This window comes from Gossypium hirsutum, chromosome A09 (genome assembly GCF_007990345.1).
Source record: "Gossypium hirsutum isolate 1008001.06 chromosome A09, Gossypium_hirsutum_v2.1, whole genome shotgun sequence".
In the NCBI taxonomy this organism is placed as follows: Eukaryota; Viridiplantae; Streptophyta; class Magnoliopsida; order Malvales; family Malvaceae; genus Gossypium; species Gossypium hirsutum.
Genome location: NC_053432.1, coordinates 4053776 through 4073135, shown reverse-complemented (window position 1 = coordinate 4073135; position 19360 = coordinate 4053776). Strand labels below are relative to the sequence as shown.

At 34.1% G+C, this 19360-nt stretch overlaps 2 protein-coding genes across 5 annotated transcripts; one reads left to right on the top strand and one right to left on the bottom strand.

The window, feature by feature from the left end:
• Positions 1–1953: 1953 nt before the first annotated feature.
• LOC107890198 (amino acid transporter AVT1I) lies at positions 1954–4262 on the top strand. The gene is made up of 3 exons (XM_016814694.2): positions 1954–2186; positions 2280–2890; positions 3562–4262. The coding sequence occupies exons 1-3, from the start codon at positions 2009–2011 to the stop codon at positions 4138–4140; spliced, it is 1368 nt and encodes a 455-aa protein (XP_016670183.1). The 5' UTR covers positions 1954–2008; the 3' UTR covers positions 4141–4262.
• A 4387-nt stretch (positions 4263–8649) lies between these two features.
• On the bottom strand, positions 8650–13695 carry LOC107889869 (beta-1,3-galactosyltransferase GALT1). Of its 4 annotated transcripts, none has more exons than XM_041077681.1 (8): positions 13365–13689; positions 12208–12984; positions 11959–12134; positions 11608–11889; positions 11401–11529; positions 11142–11321; positions 10945–11052; positions 8650–8880 (listed from the first exon to the last, which is right to left on the bottom strand). In XM_041077681.1, the coding sequence occupies exons 2-8, from the start codon at positions 12965–12967 to the stop codon at positions 8674–8676; spliced, it is 1842 nt and encodes a 613-aa protein (XP_040933615.1). In that variant the 5' UTR covers positions 12968–12984; positions 13365–13689; the 3' UTR covers positions 8650–8673. The 4 variants fall into 4 exon arrangements, with proteins under 4 accessions (XP_040933615.1, XP_040933614.1, XP_040933612.1 ...); XM_041077680.1 differs by lacking the exon at positions 8650–8880 and adding an exon at positions 9914–10478 and having other exon boundaries at positions 12208–12908; positions 13365–13695; XM_041077678.1 differs by lacking the exon at positions 8650–8880 and adding an exon at positions 9914–10478 and having other exon boundaries at positions 13365–13682.
• Positions 13696–19360: the final 5665 nt, after the last annotated feature.

Here is a 19360-nt window from a genome sequence, read left to right as displayed (position 1 = left end):
AGAAAGATAACGCTATGAAAATTAACAATTTCCACAACACACTATATCATAACAAAAGCCAACGCAACCTCATCCTTTAACACCAAACAAATCAGGATTACTTACCCCGAACTTACTTACTTAGAAAATTAGCAGTGCCCCGACACTCGCATATGAACGATGGATAGAAATCAAGAGTAAAGATGAAGCAAATCGAAGAAGAACCAAGAAAAGGGAAGGAAACAGAGTAAAGAAAAAGTGGAAAAGAAGAAGTGAAGAAACAAAACAAAGAATAAAAGTAACGTGCACAAAGTGGGAGGGTGGGTTGGATGGTTAGAATGAAAGAGTAGATTTAGAGTTTTTCCTAAAATTTTGTAAAAATAAAAATAAAACAAAAATAAATGGAAATACCCAAACTAACTTATCCACATCCTAAACAACTGCTAAAGGAATTCAAATTGAATTCTACCTCTCAAGAATAGATCACAACAACAACAAAAAAATTCCTCTTGCACACAAGGAGGTACAAACTTAAAACTAAGGAATAAACAAATACTAAACCATTGGACTGCTAGACTCATCATTATCATAACCCAATAAAGAAAATAATTTAAGCCCTAAGGCTCAAACTTAACATAAGCCAAAATTAATAGAAAAACTCAAAACAAAGGACCCAAAGCACACTTCCAAGGCACTAAACCAATACACCATATCAAATTATTTAACAAACATGCACACTTAAAAATCCAAAAATTTGGGGCATGCCAAATGTTGTCACAAGTTAACTCGACATCAACTTAGAATTGATGACAACATAATTGTATTCGTTTAGTAATTTTAATTTAATGTGTACATGTGTTTAAATTTTGTTTTACTTACAATCTCTATTTTTTATTTTAATTTTATACATATTTCATATGTTATTATTAATTAATTTCAAATCATACATTTTATTTTTTATTGGATGTTATTTTTAAGTGTAGACTAATCAAATAGTCACCCAACTATAAAAAATTTCACTTTAGGCACCCATAATAAAAAGTTTACAATTTAACCACATACGTTACATAGTTCAGTCATTTTGGTCACTCCAGTTAAAATCACAAATGACAAGCTGACAAGACAATGAAAAATCAATATAATAACAAATTTAGCCATCAAATTTTATATATTGTATTGATTTAGCCATAATTTTTAAAAAATTAACCCTCAAAATTCACAAATGTTCTCAATTTGATTCTAATGCTAAAAGATTCAAAGAAATATATAAAATACATAAATATTTAAAAATACAAGAATAAATTTAAAAATATATAAAAATAAAAAATATATATGTAAAAGTTGAGGGTCAAATGTTCTCAATTTGATTCTAATTCTAAAAGATTCAAAGAAATATATATAATACATAAATATTTTAAAAATTAAATTAAAAATTAAAAAAAATATATTTATATAAAAGTTGAGGGTTAAATTTGTTAAAAAAATAAGTTAAGGGTTAATTTTTTTTAAAAATTATGACTAAATCAATATAATATGTAAAAGTTGAAAACTAAATTTGTTATTATATAGATTTTTTTTAACTACCACATTAATTTACCATTTGTGCTTTTAACATGAATGATCAAAATAACCGAACTATGTAACATGTATACTAAAATTACAAACTTTTTATTTTTGTGCCTAAAATGAAAAATTTTATAATTAAATGATTATCAGTGTAATTTAGTATATTTTTATTTCCACATGTATAATGTTTTTAATATATTTTACGCGCCTCCTATAGTCTAGCTAAGGAACGTAAACGTAAACGTGAGTGATCTTTTTTCAAACCGGCAATGATTTGTCACTCCTTCATGGAAACGTGTACAATTAAAGGTCCATTCAAATTGTAGCAAAAAATACAGCAAACGGCGTGGCTTTGAGGAAGTTCCAGCATCTATAAATTATATGAAACTTCTCAGTTGCTCCCAAGCAAGTTGAAGTAAACAACCCCTTTGTTCTTCTTCTTTGTTTTATAATCTGCGAAATAATGGGAATTGAGCATAAAAATGGAGGATCATCATCACTTGATCTCAATGTACCTTTGCTTCTTGACCAGAACCAAAGCAAATTAAAGGATTTAGAGGCATCTGATAGTGATGATGTAAATTTCATAGGCACCACCTCTTTTTCCAAGACTTGTTTCAATGGACTCAATGCTTTAACAGGTATAATTTCTTTTCTTTTTTCTTGTTGTCATCAGTCAATCACAATTTTCCTTTTTGTTTTTTTTTTCATAGTGTTTTGTATGTATATGCCAGGAATTGGAATATTATCAACCCCATATGCTCTAGCATCAGGAGGATGGATAAGTTTAATTCTCCTTTTCACCATTGCCACTGCAACATTCTATTCAGGTTTATTGATTCAAAGATGCATGGATTGGGATCCCAACATTAAAACATATCCCGACATAGGCTATCAAGCATTTGGGAGGAAAGGGAAAGTAATAGTCTCAGTTTTAATGCACATGGAGCTCTACTTAGTTGCCACAGGGTTTCTTATTCTCGAAGGAGATAACTTGCAAAATTTACTACCCAATGTGGAGTACTTTGAGTTTGGAGGGCTTACAATTGGTGGGAAACAAGGGTTCATCATAATTGTAGCACTCATAATTTTGCCAACTGTTTGGTTGGATAATTTGAGCCTCCTTTCTTACATCTCAGCCACTGGGGTTTTAGCTTCTTTGTTCATCATTGGTTCAGTTTTATGGATTGGTGTGTTTGATGGAATTGGGTTTCAACAAAGGGGTGAATTCATAAATTGGGATGGAATCCCAACTGCTGTCAGCTTATTTGCCTTTTGTTATTGTGCACATCCAGTTTTCCCTACCCTCTACAGTTCAATGCACAAAAGGCATCAGTTCTCCAATGTAAGTACTCACTTTCCCTTTTTTTAAGGGTAAACTATAGAAGAGGTTACTTAACTATTTTTTTTATATTTCAAAAAGTTAGAAAATGGTAATTTAATTATTTAATTTATCTTTATTTTTTTAATTGACCAACTAGCTAAGGTACAATGGGAATATCCAAAAATCTAACATAGTTGGATAACCAACAATGGTGAATCTAGAATTTTTTTTAAGGTGGCTAAAATTAAATTATAAAATTTTAAGATATCAAATATAGATTTTATTATGTATTAATTTATTATTTCATTATTTTTGAAGAGATTAAATAAAATATCTTTTATTTGGGGGGAAAAACATAATTTTCTCTATATTAATTTATAATTTGATCATTCATAAAAGGGTTAGAATTGTAATTTTTCAATTTCCACGGCCCAAGGGCTTGCCTGCCCCTTTATCTGCCCCTAGTGACCAAAAAAGATAAAAATTTTAAAGTTGAGTGATCATATTGTAATTTTTAATAATTAGATGATAAAAAAAACATAGTTAAATAACTATAAATAAAGTTTATTCTTTTTATTATCTTACATGGATCCGGAGCTGAGTGTTGGATTATGAGCATGTGTTCAACATGGCTATGCTCAATTTTTTCTATATATGGAAGATCATACTTATTTTCGGATTTTTTTTTTCAGGTGCTGATTGTGTGCTTTGTGTTGGGCACCTTATGTTATGCATCAATGGCAATTTCGGGCTACTTGATGTTTGGATCAGAAGTTCAATCACAGATAACTTTGAACCTTCCAACAAACAAGCTGAGCTCAAGAATTGCAATTTACACCACATTGGTGAATCCCATATCCAAATATGCATTAATGGTTACACCAATAATCAACGCCACTGAAGCCTGGTTTCCATATCACTTCAACAAGCGGTTGTTCCGCCACATCGTCGGCACCAGCGTGGTGATGAGCACGGTGTTGGTGGCTCTGGCGGTCCCCTTTTTTGGTTCCCTCATGTCGCTGGTGGGTGCATTTTTGAGCATCAATGCATCAGTCACACTGCCATGCTTATGTTACTTGAAGATTTCTGGGAGTTATCAGAAATTCAATGGTGAAATGGTTGGTATAGGGTTGGTAATTGTAATGGGTATTTTTGTGGTTATATTTGGTACTTACGTGTCTCTTATAGATATCATACACATGTCCAAAATTTGGTCGCTCAACTTTTATAATATCATGATTAGTTTAAATACTTCATTCGAATTAAACTGATAATATATACATAAGAAACAATATTTTACTTCTTTTTTAAGATTATATAATAATAATTAAAATTTAGTTTTAATTCCTATATTAGGTTCAAATTTAAAAATCATACATCAATTTTTATAATGTCATTGTTAGTCTAAATATTTTATTCTTATTAAAATGTACGTTAATGTGTCAAAGAATTATTTCTTTTTTCTAAAATGTTGTTAAGCACTTGCATACTTATAATCATTGGTTTCACCATTTTAGGCCAATGATGATGCCCATAAATATAATCTTCAAGAAGAAAAAATTGTTATATATGAATGTGCTATACAATCTCTCTCCTTCAAAATATCATCTACTTTAATGATTTCTACAATCATGTTTAAGCTAAAAAAATTAATAGGAAAACTATGGTTACTAGGATATAATACCGTTTTGAATACATAAAAAAATAGTAAAAATATCATGAAGACCTTTGTACTAAGAGTTAGATTATACATAAAAAAAGTAGTAAAAATATCATGAAGACCTTTGTACTAAGAGTTAGATTGTATTTTATTCTCTTTATTCAAAAAATGAGTAAATTAATCCCTATACATTAGATTAAAAAAAAATTGGTTCTTTCTAGTAAAAATCTAATCTATTACTAATATTAAAAATTGGCGTTACTAATAGAATAACCAAATAGTTACACGTGGTGTGCCAAGTGTACCTCATTCTGACATATATAGACCAATTTTTAACAGAATGATCAAATTTCTCTCTAATCTAATGTATAGGGACTAATTTGACCATTTTTTAAATTGAGGGGGCAAAATGTAATCCAACTCCTAGTGTCACGGGGCTAGACCTTTCGTCTCGCAATCCGTGCGGCCTTAGGCGACTCACTCTTCCAAACTCGCCTAAGTCAGCCTTTACTCGAATGATGATTCCTTAAGAACTCCTTCAAGGCACCAACTCGTACAGCGGAAGCAAACTTATGCCAAAAGAAGCTTATAAAGAACAACAGAAAAGGACGCACACAAAGTGTTTGAGTAAATGCTCTCTATTCTCTTATTCACAAAGAATAATGAAACAATGAATGGAGTGAGTACAAATGAGGGGGAGGCTCTCTATTTATACTTGAGTTCCCTCAAAACCGACGGTCAAGATACAATTACATCGACGGACGAGATTAAAGGGTACCTACCATCAAATCTCTAATCTTATAAAATAATATCTTATAAGATTCCATATCATATCTAAGATCTCTAAGATTATAATATCATATCTTTTAAGATCATGTTTCCATATTTGTAGATGGACCTTCAATCTCTTCAAGCAACGGGCCAGTCCGATTGGGCCAACCAGACTTTAATTTGACAAGCTTCTCCAACAATTCCTTGAATCGGGCCAGCTCACGTGGGCCAAATGATCCCCATCTAAGTAATAGACCTCCATCGGATGCATTTGGTTTGATGGTCACGGGCTTTGAACTCTGGCCCGTGACATTCTCCCCCACCCATTCTCGCAACGTCCTCGTTGCGACTCTTGAATGGCACTGACTTGATTCGCCTTGGATCCCACTTGTTGTCTTAACTCTTTCCTTTCTTTGGGACTTTTGCCTCGGCTTCCGTCGCTTCTTAACTTGAGCCGTCCTACTCGTTTGTACATCTCGACGACAAGGAGTTATGTCACTCCCTTGCCCACATTCTAACTTCCCTCGAACAGAATCCTCATGATTCACGACACTTGGCTTCGCTTTGCCCACAGTCTCTCGGCCTCATTGCTTAAGAACTTCGAAAGGGCCCCTACGTTCTCGCCAAGTACACAAGTTAGAATGCAAAACACTATCAGAGTGTTTTGAATTTACCTTTGCATTTACTCGGGTCAACTGTCCCACATGCACCACTTCTTTTTCCTTGAAGTCCGATGCACCACCCACCCCTCCTATAGGTGGAAACCTTGTCGATGACTCGGCCAACTCCGACGCTTCACTCGATTCGAGCCTCATTGTTCCTAGCTTCACTGTTTTCATCGCAACTTCTTCCTCTAAGTTCGATGACAAACTCACCTCTCCCTTGGGTGGAAGCCCCTCCGACGACTCTCTATGCTCGGACGTTGCCTTTCCTTTGACTACGGCTTGCTTTGGACAGTTCCGCAACTCATGCGGACCACGGCACAAGAAGCACTTTACTCGCTTCTTTTTATTCCTCTTAGCCCTCTTGGCTTCGGCTTTACCCTTGCTCGAACCAAGCTTCTTGGGCTCCTTGTCTGCTCCATCGTTCCCTGCGATGATAGACTTGCTCCTCTTTGCCCTCTTAGCTTCGGCTTTACCCTTGCTCGAACCAAGCTTCTTGGGCTCCTTGTCTGCTCCATCGTTCCCTTCGATGACAGACTTGCTCCTCTTTGCCCTCTTGGCTTCGGCTTTTCCCTTGCTCGAACCAAGCTTCTTGGGCTCCGTGTCTGCTCGATCATTCCCATCGATAACAGACTTCCTCGGACACTTCCGCAACCTATGCGGACCATGACATAAGAAGCACTCGACTGGCTTCTTCTCACTTTCGGCCTCCTTAGCTTCAACACCCCTTGCGCTCGAACCAAGTCCCAAGGCCTTACCCACCGGCTTCTTCTTAAGCGCGGATTTCATCGGACATTTTTTTTAGCATGTGTGGACCGTCACAGAGAAAGCATTTCAGCTTGTCCCTTCTCTTCTTGGGTTTCTTCTTCCCAACTCGTGGTTTCCCATTACCACAATTGTCGTCGTTGTCATTGCCATACTCATCCGTATCTTCCTCATAATTCCCTTCACATACACCTCTTTCCTCGGACTTGGAAGATCCAAGCTTGTCTTTCCCTAAACCAAGCTTAACCACGGATACCGCTACCTTCATGGCTTCCGACAGCTTTTGGACACCTCTTTGTTCCACCTCCTGTCTGACCCACGGCTTCAATCCCTCTTGAAAAGCAAGCATTGCTTCTCTCTTGGTCACATTCGAAACTTGGAGCATGAGTTCCTTGAACTCACGAACATACTCCCCCACTGTGCCCCGTTGCGTTATTCCTTGCAACTTTGCCCGAGCTTCTTCCTCGGCAAACTCGGGGTAAAACTGTCCCTTCAACTCGCATTGGAACTTCTCCCATGTTCCAATCTCACATTGCCTTTTATCTGTGGTCCTACCTCGCCACCATAAAAGCGCAATATCAATAAGAAATAATGAAGCAATTTGTACCTTATCCGCATCATCCACGATGCCTTTGGCACGGAAGTAGTTTTCCATCCTCCACAAGAAATTGTCCACATCACATGCAGACCTTGTCCCCACAAACTCTTTCGGTTCCGGGACACACTCGCTACTGAGTGCTGCACTCGATACTCCTTCCACCGCTGCTCGACACAAGGCCAGCTCTCCCTCAAGCTCCCCTATTCTTGTGCTTAAAGTCAGCGTCGTGGCCATTGTTTCCTCCTTCAAAGCCTTCACCATGGCTTCGAGAGCATTGTTCCTCTCTATCAGCTTCTTCCTTTGGGAATCTAGCAACTCTTGCACGTTATCCCTTTGGGAAGTTAGACACGTGGTCACAAAGTCTCTGAACTGCTCATTCATGTCTTCAATGCTTTCCCTACGAGCATTGTCAGACTCTTTAACGTTTTCCATGGACTCCTCAAGTTTACCCACGCGTACTTTTACTGCCGACAGCATCTCCCTCAAAGACTTTCTCGCCCATATTTGTTCGAACTCTTCTTTCGACATCCTAACAGTGCCTTTGAACCAACAACTCGGATACTTATTGGTTCGAACTCTAGCTCTGATACCACTTGTCACGGGGCTAGACCTTTCGTCTCGCAATCCGTGCGGCCTTAGGCGACTCACTCTTCCAAACTCGCCTAAGTCAGCCTTTACTCGAATGAGGATTCCTTAAGAACTCCTCCAAGGCACCAACTCGTACAGCGGAAGCAAACTTATGCCAAAAGAAGCTTATAAAGAACAACAGAAAAGGACGCACACAAAGTGTTTGAGTAAATGCTCTCTATTCTCTTATTCACAAAGAATAATGAAACAATGAATGGAGTGAGTACAAATTAGGGGGAGGCTCTCTATTTATACTTGAGTTCCCCCAAAACCGACGGTCAAGATACAATTACATCGACGGACGAGATTAAAGGGTACCTACCATCAAATCTCTAATCTTATAAAATAATATCTTATAAGATTCCATATCATATCTAAGATCTCTAAGATTATAATATCATATCTTTTAAGATCATGTTTCCATATTTGTAGATGGACCTTCAATCTCTTCAAGCAACGGGCCAGTCCGATTAGGCCAACCAGACTTTAATCTGACAAGCTTCTCCAACAATTCCTTGAATCGGGCCAGCTCACGTGGGCCAAATGATCCCCATCTAAGTAATAGACCTCCATCGGATGCATTTGGTTTGATGGTCACGGGCTTTGAACTCTGGCCCGTGACACTAGTACAAGGTTCTATAGTACTTTTACCCCTAAAAAACTTGTAAAAATTGAATATATGTACTTGCTTCCCAAATCCAGTTCACTAAGGCTTAGCTTATCAATTGCAACATTTAGCAACACCCTCTGCCTGCAACTTTTGCCATAGGCAAAGCATCTCCCTGGGGCTTTGGTAATGAGCTACAACAAAACCATCATTGCACCCTTCATTGTACACCCTATTTTCATCCTTGTAATACACTTTGAAACCTTCCTTTTTCATCTCTGCTATCCATATCCCCATTGCTACATCCTCCAGCTTAAACATCTGTTTTGCATGTCAAGCAATACCCAAGTTACTGGAATCATATGATTTATGATCATTTCGATATAGTTAGAAATTCCTTATCCAACTTGCAGTCCATCTTGATTTTTAATAGGGTTAAATCCCTTTTTGAGGCTTAAAATTTTGTTTTATCCAAGTTAAGTCCTAAATTTGATAATTGTTTTCACATTTAAACTTGAACTTTTCATTGTCCAAGTTAGTCCTGAACTGATAATTGTTTCCATGTTGGGTTTAGGGTTTTTAAGAAAATGTCAAGGACCAACTTGGATAAAAAAAATGTTCAGGCTCTAATGTGGGAGTAATTGCTAAGTTTAGGGTTAAACAAAAAAATTTAAACTCCAATGTAAGAATAGTTACTAAGTTCAGACGTCAAAAAGTGATTTAATCCTCCTTAATATTTGGTAATTGTAATGGGTATTTTTGTGGTTATATTTGGTACTTACGCATCTCTTGTAGATATCATACACATGTCCAAAATTTGGTAGCTCAACTTTTATAATATCATGATTAGTCTAAATACTTTATTCGAATTAAACTGATAATATATACATAAGAAACAATATTTTACTTCTTTTTCAAGATTATATAATAATAGTTAAAATTTAGTTTTGATTCTTATATTAGGCTCAAATTTAAAACTCATACATCAAATTTTATAATGTCATTGTTAGTCTAAATATTTTATTCTTATTAAAATGTACATTGATGTGTCAAAAAATTATTTCCTTTTTCTAAAATGTTGTTAAGCACTTACATACTTAAAATCATTGGTTTTACCATTTTAGGCCAATGATGATACCCATAAATATAATCTTCGAGAATAAGAAATTGTTATATATGAATGTGCTATACAATCTCTCTCCTTCAAAATATCATCTTGGATGTACTTTAATGATTTCTACAATCATGTTTAAGCTAAAAAATTAATAGGAAAACTATGGTTCATAGGATATAATACTGTTTTGACTATATAAAAAAAATAGTAAAAGTATCATGAAAACCTTTGTACTAAGAGTTAGATTATATTTTACTCTCTTTATTCAAAAAATGAGTAAATTAATCCCTATACATTAGATTAAAAAAATTGGTTCTTTCTAGTAAAAATCTAATCTATTAATAGAATAACCAAACAGTTACACGTGGTGTGCCAAGTGTACCTCATTCTGACATATATAGACCAATTTTTAACAGAATGATCAATTTTCTCTCTAATCTATCGTAGAGGGACTAATTTGACCATTTTTTAAATTGAGGTGGTAAAATGTAATCTAACTCTTAGTACAAGGTTCTCTATAGTACTTTTACCTAAAAAACTTGTAAAAATTGAATATATGTACTTGCTTCCTAAATCCGGTTCACTAAGCCTTAGCTTATCAATTGCAGCATTTAGCAACGCCCTCTGCCTGCAACTTTTGCCATGGGCAAAGCATCTCCCTGGGGCTTTGGTAATGAGCTACAACAAAACCATCATTGCACCCTTCATTGTACACCCTATTTTCATCCTTGTAATACACTTTGAAACCTTCCTTTTTCATCTCTGCTATCCATATCCCCATTGCCACATCCTCCAGCTTAAACATCTGTTTTGCATGTCAAGCAATACCCAAGTTACTGGAATCATATGATTTATGATCATTTCGATATAGTTAGAAATTCCTTATCCAACTTGCAGTCCACCTTGGTTTTTAATAGGGTTAAATCACTTTTTGAGGCTTAAAATTTTGTTTTATCCAAGTTAAGTCCTAAATTTGATAATTGTTTTCAAATTAAAGCTTGAACTTTTCATTGTCCAAGTTAGTCCTGAATTGATAATTGTTTCCATGTTGGGTTTTGAATTTTAGGGCTCTTAAGGAAATGTCAAGGACCAACTTGGACAAAAAAAATATTCAGTCTCTAATGTGAGAGTAATTGTCAAGTTTAGGGTTAAACAAAAAAATTCAAACTCTAATATAAGAATAGTTACTAAGTTCAAACGTAAAAAAGGTGATTTAAGCCTCCTTAATATCTAAGGTTTATAAATGTTTATCAAATTTGGAAGGGACTTACTCGTAAAGATCCTTCTTTGTGCTTTGTATATACAACTTTAGCTATGTCGTTTGAGACCACATAACCAGGGCCATGTGCCCAAGGAGGGTAAGTCTTTTCCGGATATTCCTTCATATACGCAAAACACAAGAGCAGTTTAGAGACATTTAATCAAACACTTCATATGCATCACAATGCTACTAGTCCTCCAAAATTACCTCAGGACTGATGTACCATTTACTGTCAGCATTCCTATGAGGTTGAGCATCATAGTTTATAAGACCATAAAGCAGCCCATGCTTCACATTTTCTTTACTTATAGTACCCAACACTTCATCCACTCGAACAAAGGCATCATCGTCCGTTTTCATCACATACTTGGCTGAAACAGCCTCTGTCTATTAAAACAAACACAAATTTAAGCAAAATTCAATAATAAAAAAAGGGGTTTTAATGTTTTAAGACTCAAAAACTTACCCCAAAAATGCAGATTGCAATAGTCTTCCATGTAATAAGACCATAATAATCAACAAAAGGCATCAATTGAATGTCACCATAGGTCTTTATCTCACTCCAAAGTTCCTCATTCACTATCTGGTTCTTATGCTGCAGTGTTATTTAATCAAACATTTAGTATGCATTTCGTGTTTAAAATGGCAACAAATTCACCAAATAGGAACGTACTAGACCGACGAAAAACCGGGCTGCGACTGTTCCAGACTTTACTGCAGGGTATTGCATCCAAGTCCTTCGAACTGCCATTCGGCGTTTGAAGTTGTTTGCCGTCGAAAAGACACCAATAAATAGGTCTAACGGACGGTGTAGTGGGAGCGGAACCGTTCTTAAAGCATCCAAGTCATCAATATGTTCCAAGTCCTCAGATGTAGGTAAACCACTAGCTAACACTGATGTTAAGTTCATATCCCCAAATATCCTTACTTCATTCACAAGCCATGGTTCTAAACCCTATAAGATCATCATAAAAAGTTAGAAAATTGCTAAAAAAGATGGAAAATTAAGTGTTGGGAAAAGTACTTCACGGTATGCGAACGATGTTATTTGTTTTCCATCGACGGTCATATGAAATCCTTCTTCTCCAACCCGAAGTGTCATAACGGATAAATACCCTAACTTGAATGGAAAGTAAGGCTTGCTTCTAGTTCTGTTATCGAGTTTCCCGACCTTTTCACTGCATTGTTTCAAATCATCCACTGCATATCATGCAAAAAATAATAAACATATGTATCCATGATTCATAACTTTGTCAAAGAGCAAGCAAAGTACCTTTCTTATTGTTTCTAGAGGGGCACCGCTCTTCTTCACCCCAATCTTGAGCTGTAGTCCATGTGTTTTGAACAATTACGGGATCCTCGGTGACCTTATCGCCTTGGAGACGAACATTGTAATGCAAAACAATAGGAGGGTTTGGCTCCTCTGGAACTGATTCCCCTGTTAAATCAATCCTGAAACTTCCGGAAAGACCATTCGGAATGCCGATGATAGTGATTGCAGAGCCTTGAATTAGACCACATGGGATTCTTAACTTATAACCTTTATCTCCAAAATCTTTAGTATCCATTTTACTTAAGAAATAGGGACATTGTTTCCCTTTATTATCAACTGAACTTTCATTCACCTCGATTTGTTGCTTCTTCGCAACGATATCCATAAGACTGTCCCACGCGATTCGAGCTTCTCGAACGGCTTCTAACGCATTCGGTAATCCTTTGCTGTAGTTAACTATATGCTTCATTTCATTCCATGTAAATAAAGAACTTTGAACTTCACTAGAGAAATTCCTATCAAGAAACAATCCCGAAACCAGCTCGTCCGCAACAACGACTTGATTAACAGCTTCGGGACTTTGAACTACCGGAGAAACGGTAGGTTGTTGTACCCATTTAAGTCGCGGATCAGTCGTATTTACGAAGATACGTTGTCGAAGAGTGTTGTTCGAAAAAGGGTTCTTGAACATCACATTATATCTTAATATCAAGATCACAATGAAAGACCCCATTAGGACACCTCCCAACCATTTCTTCATTTTTGTCTAAAATTGCACTTTGTCGTGTAATTAAAAAAAAAAAAGAAAAGAAGAAAGATCAAGAAATTTCAATAAAAACTCTGTTATTTTCTTAATAACAAAACAAATGATTCAGTCAAAAATATCATTCAAGGCTATGAAAAAGTCAAAGAAGGAAGCATAAATTAAAAGAAATTGTCAATGCATCAGCCATCACAAAAGAATAACATACAAACAAAACTAAAAAGAACAAAGAAAATATCAAACTTCAAAACATATTATCATATACATACATACATACATATATACGTAACAAAGGGGGAAAAAAGAAAGCTGAAACTAGGCAGTCCCAAAGCAAACAAGTAAACATCCCACGCATGTAAACAAACAAAGTATCAATATATAATAGGTTACAAACCTGAAATCTTGATGGATCTTTTTTAGTTTTATTTTGTGGAAGAACCTTGGGGAGTGTTTGGTTGAAAGGAAAGAGAAAGAATATATAAAATAAAAAAAAGTTGAGAAGTGCAATGAAGAATAAAGGGAAGAGAAATTGACACCAGAAAAAGAGAAGTTTTGAGGAAGCTGAGGTTTGTTTCAAAGTTTGAACTTGAAGTTTACGTCAAAATATGAGGCGGTTGGGTTTTTAGGATACTGTTGGGAAGTCTTTGTTCATGTTAAGCTGACTCTAAGAAACCATCGTCCAGTAAGGACACCACAGGCAAAAACGTTAGGCTCTTTTGTTTCTTTCAATTTTCTTGTTTGACTTCTCCATTTTCCACTATTTATTTATTATCTTAACTATGATGTGAAATTAGAGGTTTTGGTCCGGCCTATAATATTAATATATTTTATATTTATTTAAGTTTATTTTTGAAATTTGAATTTAAAATTTTATTTAAATTTATCTATATTTATAAAAGATTAATTCAAGTTCATTTTAAGTTTACTCATATTATTTTTTATTTTTTAAAATATATATATTTATTTTATTTTATTTTAATATTTAATAATTTTATACATTTTTTATTTATAAAAATTTTATATATAGTCATTTTAATATTATTTTAATATTTATAGTAGAGTAGTATTATATATTTAGCATAGATTAATTTTTTTAATATATTCTTAATTACAAAATATATAAAAATAACATAATATTAAGTATTAGAAACTTAAAACAAGCCGAACCGGACTTGAACTTTGAATGTTCAAGCTTGAGCCCGACCCGTATTTTAAATGGGCCTAATTTTTTGCCCAAGTCCATTTTTTTGACTTAATATATTTGCCCAAACCCTCCCAAATTTCGAGTGGATCTTTGGGCATGGGTGGGTAGCTCGGCCCATGAACAGTTCTAGGTAAAAATACCATAGAGGTTCTTATAATATTAGTCAAATTGCATATTGTTCTCTTTTCTTAAAAAATGAACAAATTAGTTATTGTATGTTAAATCAAAAAGTGAATTGGTTCTTTCTATTAAAAATTTCATCAAATTGTACTATTAAAAACTGATGTGGCTGACAGAATAACTAGATAATCACACGTGGTGTGTCATGTGTATCTCATACTAATGTATAGAGACCAATTTGCTCTTTAATTTAACATACAGTGACTAATTTACTACTTTTTTAATAGAGAGAACAAAATACAAACTATCTTCAAATACAAAAACATCCGAAATACTTTTACGATAATTTATTAAAGAATAATTTATTGACCCATTTTTTATTTCATTTTTAAAGAAAGTGATAATAAAGTTTTTTTTAAAATAAAATATGGCAATAAAGTTATATATCATGTTACATATTTATTTCATTTGTAAAGTCACCATATTTTGGTGTTTAGATAACAACAAAATGGTGAATTTAGTCAATTAACTTTGTTTTTTTTAATAAAAAGGTCCCGTAAATTCACCGGAACCTTCATTTGGCAATAATAATATTTCAGATTTTTTTTTCTTACTTTTCTTCTGTTTGAACATATTAATCTGGTGATTTTCTTTTTGGGTTAATTCCACCGAACATCACCATATTATGATTCTCATTCTAAATTGGTCTTTAAACTTTAAAATATTCTAAGTATATGCAAGTTATCAATGTTATATAAATTGGATCTTTTATTATTAAAAAAATAATTTAAACATTAAATGACACGTTAAATCTTATGTGACTAAATTTAAAATGAAAATTTTAAATAAATAGAACATTGTCATATAACTTTTTAAAGTAAAATCTAAAAATAAAGTAAAATTAGAAGAAAGAGCGAGCGATATAACTTCCGTAAAAGTTTTGAAAACCTTAAAATTAATACTTTGTAAATATCTATTTTTACAATATTAATTTTTTTCTTATTTTTTCATTTTAAATAATGTCATATATGATTTGACATATCATTTAATAGTTAAATTAACGATTTTAGTTACAAAAGACCTAATTGACATAACCTCAATAGTTTAGAAATGTAATTAGAATGTTTTAAAATTTAAGGATTAATTTAAAATAAAGATAATAGTTTAGGGATGTTTGGTAGAATTAACTTTTCTTTTTTACTTTTTCATTAACGCGTTCTATTTTTGCCTGCCAGGAAAAATTTCAAATGAGAACTCAGAAATTTTATTTAATTAATTAGTTTCTAATTCTGGTAAGAAGACACATATTCAACTCCTTTTTCCTGCTACCTAATCTACACTTTAGAGGTAAAATATCAAAATAATTTATTTAAATATAAATATAACGAGTTTAATGTATGTTGTTGATATATTTGATAAATATAAGGTTAATGGACATTAATGACGTTATATTATGTGATTTGTTAATGTTTTAAACCAAGGTCAAATTAGTAAATTAATTATTAACTTATGTTTCAATTAAAACAAAAGAAAATGTTCATCATTTTCATGCATTCATCCACCGAATTTAGAGAAGAAGAAAGTCATTTTAGGGCTCAAACATTCGACACTATCCTTACTTGATTGAGGTATGGTTTTAGCTCGGTTTTTGATGATTTTTATGTTTTTGTGATCTTTGTTTTGAGTATTAGCTAGCTCATGTCTTAATTTTTGAAAATTTTAAAGATTTTGCGAGTTGCCATTGATGAGTTATTGTGTTCTTTGGTATTTGATGATGAAATATGAATTTTTGATAGATTATCATGTTTTGTAAAGTGATTTTTAGTGAAATTCAATAAAAGGGGTTAATTTGTGAAAAGATGAAAATATGTGGTTAAATGTATAAAACATTGATAAATTTGGGCTGTTAAGGAGCCTATAGAAATTTGGCTAGCTTGGGTTTAATTGAAATAGTTGTAATTGTGTTTTTATGAAATAGGGACTAAATTGTAAGAAATGTGAAAGTTTATGGCCAAAGTGTAAATTGGCTTAAATATGTGTTTGTGGATGAAATTGATTGAGTTGGTGATTAAATAGATTAATTTTGAATATATATAGATCAAGAACGAAAGAAATCGGATTTAGATAGAGGGAAATCGAAAGTTATCGAATAGTCGATTTGGTCCCTCTATTCCGACTATGAGATAAGTTCATATACAAATGAATGCCTTTAAATTGAATTATATGTGTATACTTATCATTGAAATGCTATAAATGTTGAACGAACAATTACGAACAAGAATCGATAAAGTTATCATGTCCGAAAGTCCTGTACAAATCTTAGGAATAATATAGGATACGAATGTCATGACATTAGGTTATCAAGATGTGATTACATGTAAGACCATGTTTGGGACATTGGCATTGTATTGAGATTACGTGTAAGGCCATGTCTGGGACATTGGCATCATTAATCGATTTTGTGTAAAACCCTGTCTAGGATAGTGGCATCGATATGTGATAATATGTAAGACCATATCTAGGATATGGCATTTTACGAGCTTATGTGATTTTCGAGTATCCTTAATGATTCCGAACAGTTCAACAAGCAAAGTCAAGTTTAGAAAGAATATGTGAAAGAGCTAAGTGACTCAGGTACGTACGAAATTCATACGAGTATTGAAAATGGGAAATATTTGATGAACTCGAGTAAGACATTGAATATATATTTAATGAGAAAGGTTTGTGAATTTGAATGTGATTAGCTAAGTTTAACATATTTGAATTGATATGTAAATATTCATGTGTTGACTTTATTTGTATATGGCTTACTAAGCTTTTGAAGCTTACTTTGTGTGTTATTCCATGTTTTATAGATTATCGAAGCTAGCTCGGACATTTGGGATCATAGGGAACCCTCATCACACTATCGACTACTTGTTGGTATTTTTGGATGCTTGTAAATTAGGATATGGCATGAATAGGCTAGTGAGTTGATGATATGTTTTATGGTTTGATATAGCCATGAGATTGGGCTTGCTTTTGCTGGAAATGTTGGTATGTATTTGGCCATTTAAGTTGGCTAAAATTATGTTTTGGATAAGTGTTACTCATTTGGTCAGTTATTAATGTTTGAGGAATGGTACATTATGGTATGATTTATAAATGATAACTTGATATGTTTGAGAGGCATGATTTCGTTGATGGTAAGGTGATGAAAATACATTTTGAAGTTATGTGAATTTGATGATTTTGGCATAATGAGTTGGTATGTTTTGAATATGGAATTGAGTAGTTGAAATAGTTGAGGATAGATGGCATAATATGTGTTTGAATTGGCATGTTTTGGCTGCCTATAGATGCATTGAAATGGTATTATTTGATTGCTTTATGTGCATGGGAAAAATGGTGGCAAATTGGCTTTATAAATAGCCTATTTTTTTTGTTCACACGGGTAGAGACACGGGTGTGTGTCTCAGGCGTATGTGATACACGGCCATGCTGCACGGCCGTGTGTCGCCTGGGGTAACCCTTCGAATTAAAGTCAGTATACCCTATAGGTTTGGCACGGCCTAGACACACAGGCGTGTCTACTGGTCGTGTGTGGCATACGGGCTGGCACATGGGCGTGTGGTTGGTCGTGTGACCCAAGTCAGTAACCCCTCCAGTTTTCCCACGACCATGGCGCATGGGCGTGTCCTCGGCAGTGTGGTGCAAGTCAGTATGTATGCCCTATTTTCACATGGCCTGTGACACGGGCGTGTTTGGTAGCCGTGTGAGGCATACGGCCTGTTCACACGGGTGTGTGACCCTTAAATGTTGAAAAAATTTCCAAGTTTCTTAAAGATTGCAAATGTTATCAGTTCAGTCCCGAATCACTTCTAAGTGTGTTTAAAGGTCTCGTAGAGCCTTATAAGGGACAATGTGAATGATTTGAATGGATTTTAAATATGAATGCATAAATGTATATGTTTTGTATGTGAACGATGTGTATTGATCGGTAATGCCTCGTAACCCTATTCTGGCGACGGATACGGGTTAAGGGTGTAACACATTATGGTAATTCGGCTAGCATGGGTACAATTGGAATTTTATTAATTTGTGATTTTATGAAATAAGGACTAAATTGTGAAAGTTTAGGGGCAAATGTTTAAAATAGCACTAATGCATATTTTGGACTGAATTGAATAAATAATTGATTAAATGAGTTAATTTTGAATATATTTAGACCAAGAAAAACAAAATTCGGATCAGGATCGGGGAAAAACAAAAGTTATCAACTAAACAACTCATTTCATTGTTTACACATCGAGGTAAGTTCGTATGTTATAATTTCATTTCAGATGTATTTTATGTTCTTTAATATAGCGTGAATTGTGATTATGTGATTACAATCAAGTTTAAAAATGATTTGATGAAGATTCGACGGTTAGAATCCCGGTTGAACCTTAGGACTAGTTTAGGATGCTAGTGACATGTCATTAGGTATACTTGAGTTGTCTTCGGGCCATGATATAGCACTTCGGTTGCGAGAGATACCGATCTGGCTTCAGGCCATACATATCGATGATTTGGATTCGGACCATGATATCAGAATTTCGGATAAGTTACATTGATTTGGCTTCTGGCCATGGTATAGGTACTTATCATGTGAGACCTTGAGTATCTGACTTTTATTCTGAATGGTTCAACAGGTAAATGAAAGACGAGAATGTGAATGAAATCGGTACGAGTTGGTACAGGTATATGTGTAAACTATTTTAGCATTGAATCAAAGAAATAATGACACAAGTATATAGTTTCATGAATGAATGTTTGAAAGGTTTGTTAGCTAATGTAGGTTACTTGTTGGTTTATTTAAATTATTGAAGTATATTTATGTGATTGCATTAGGTTTATATCATACGAGCTTACTAAGCTTAATAGCTTACTTTGATTATTTTTCTTGTGTTTTATAATGTTATCAAGCTAACTTGGATTCGGGGATCGTCGGAGATCGCATCACACTATCTACCTATCACTTGGTACTTTTGAATCTTAGTATATTAAGTATATGGCAAGTATTGGGACTTTGAGTCATGTTGATT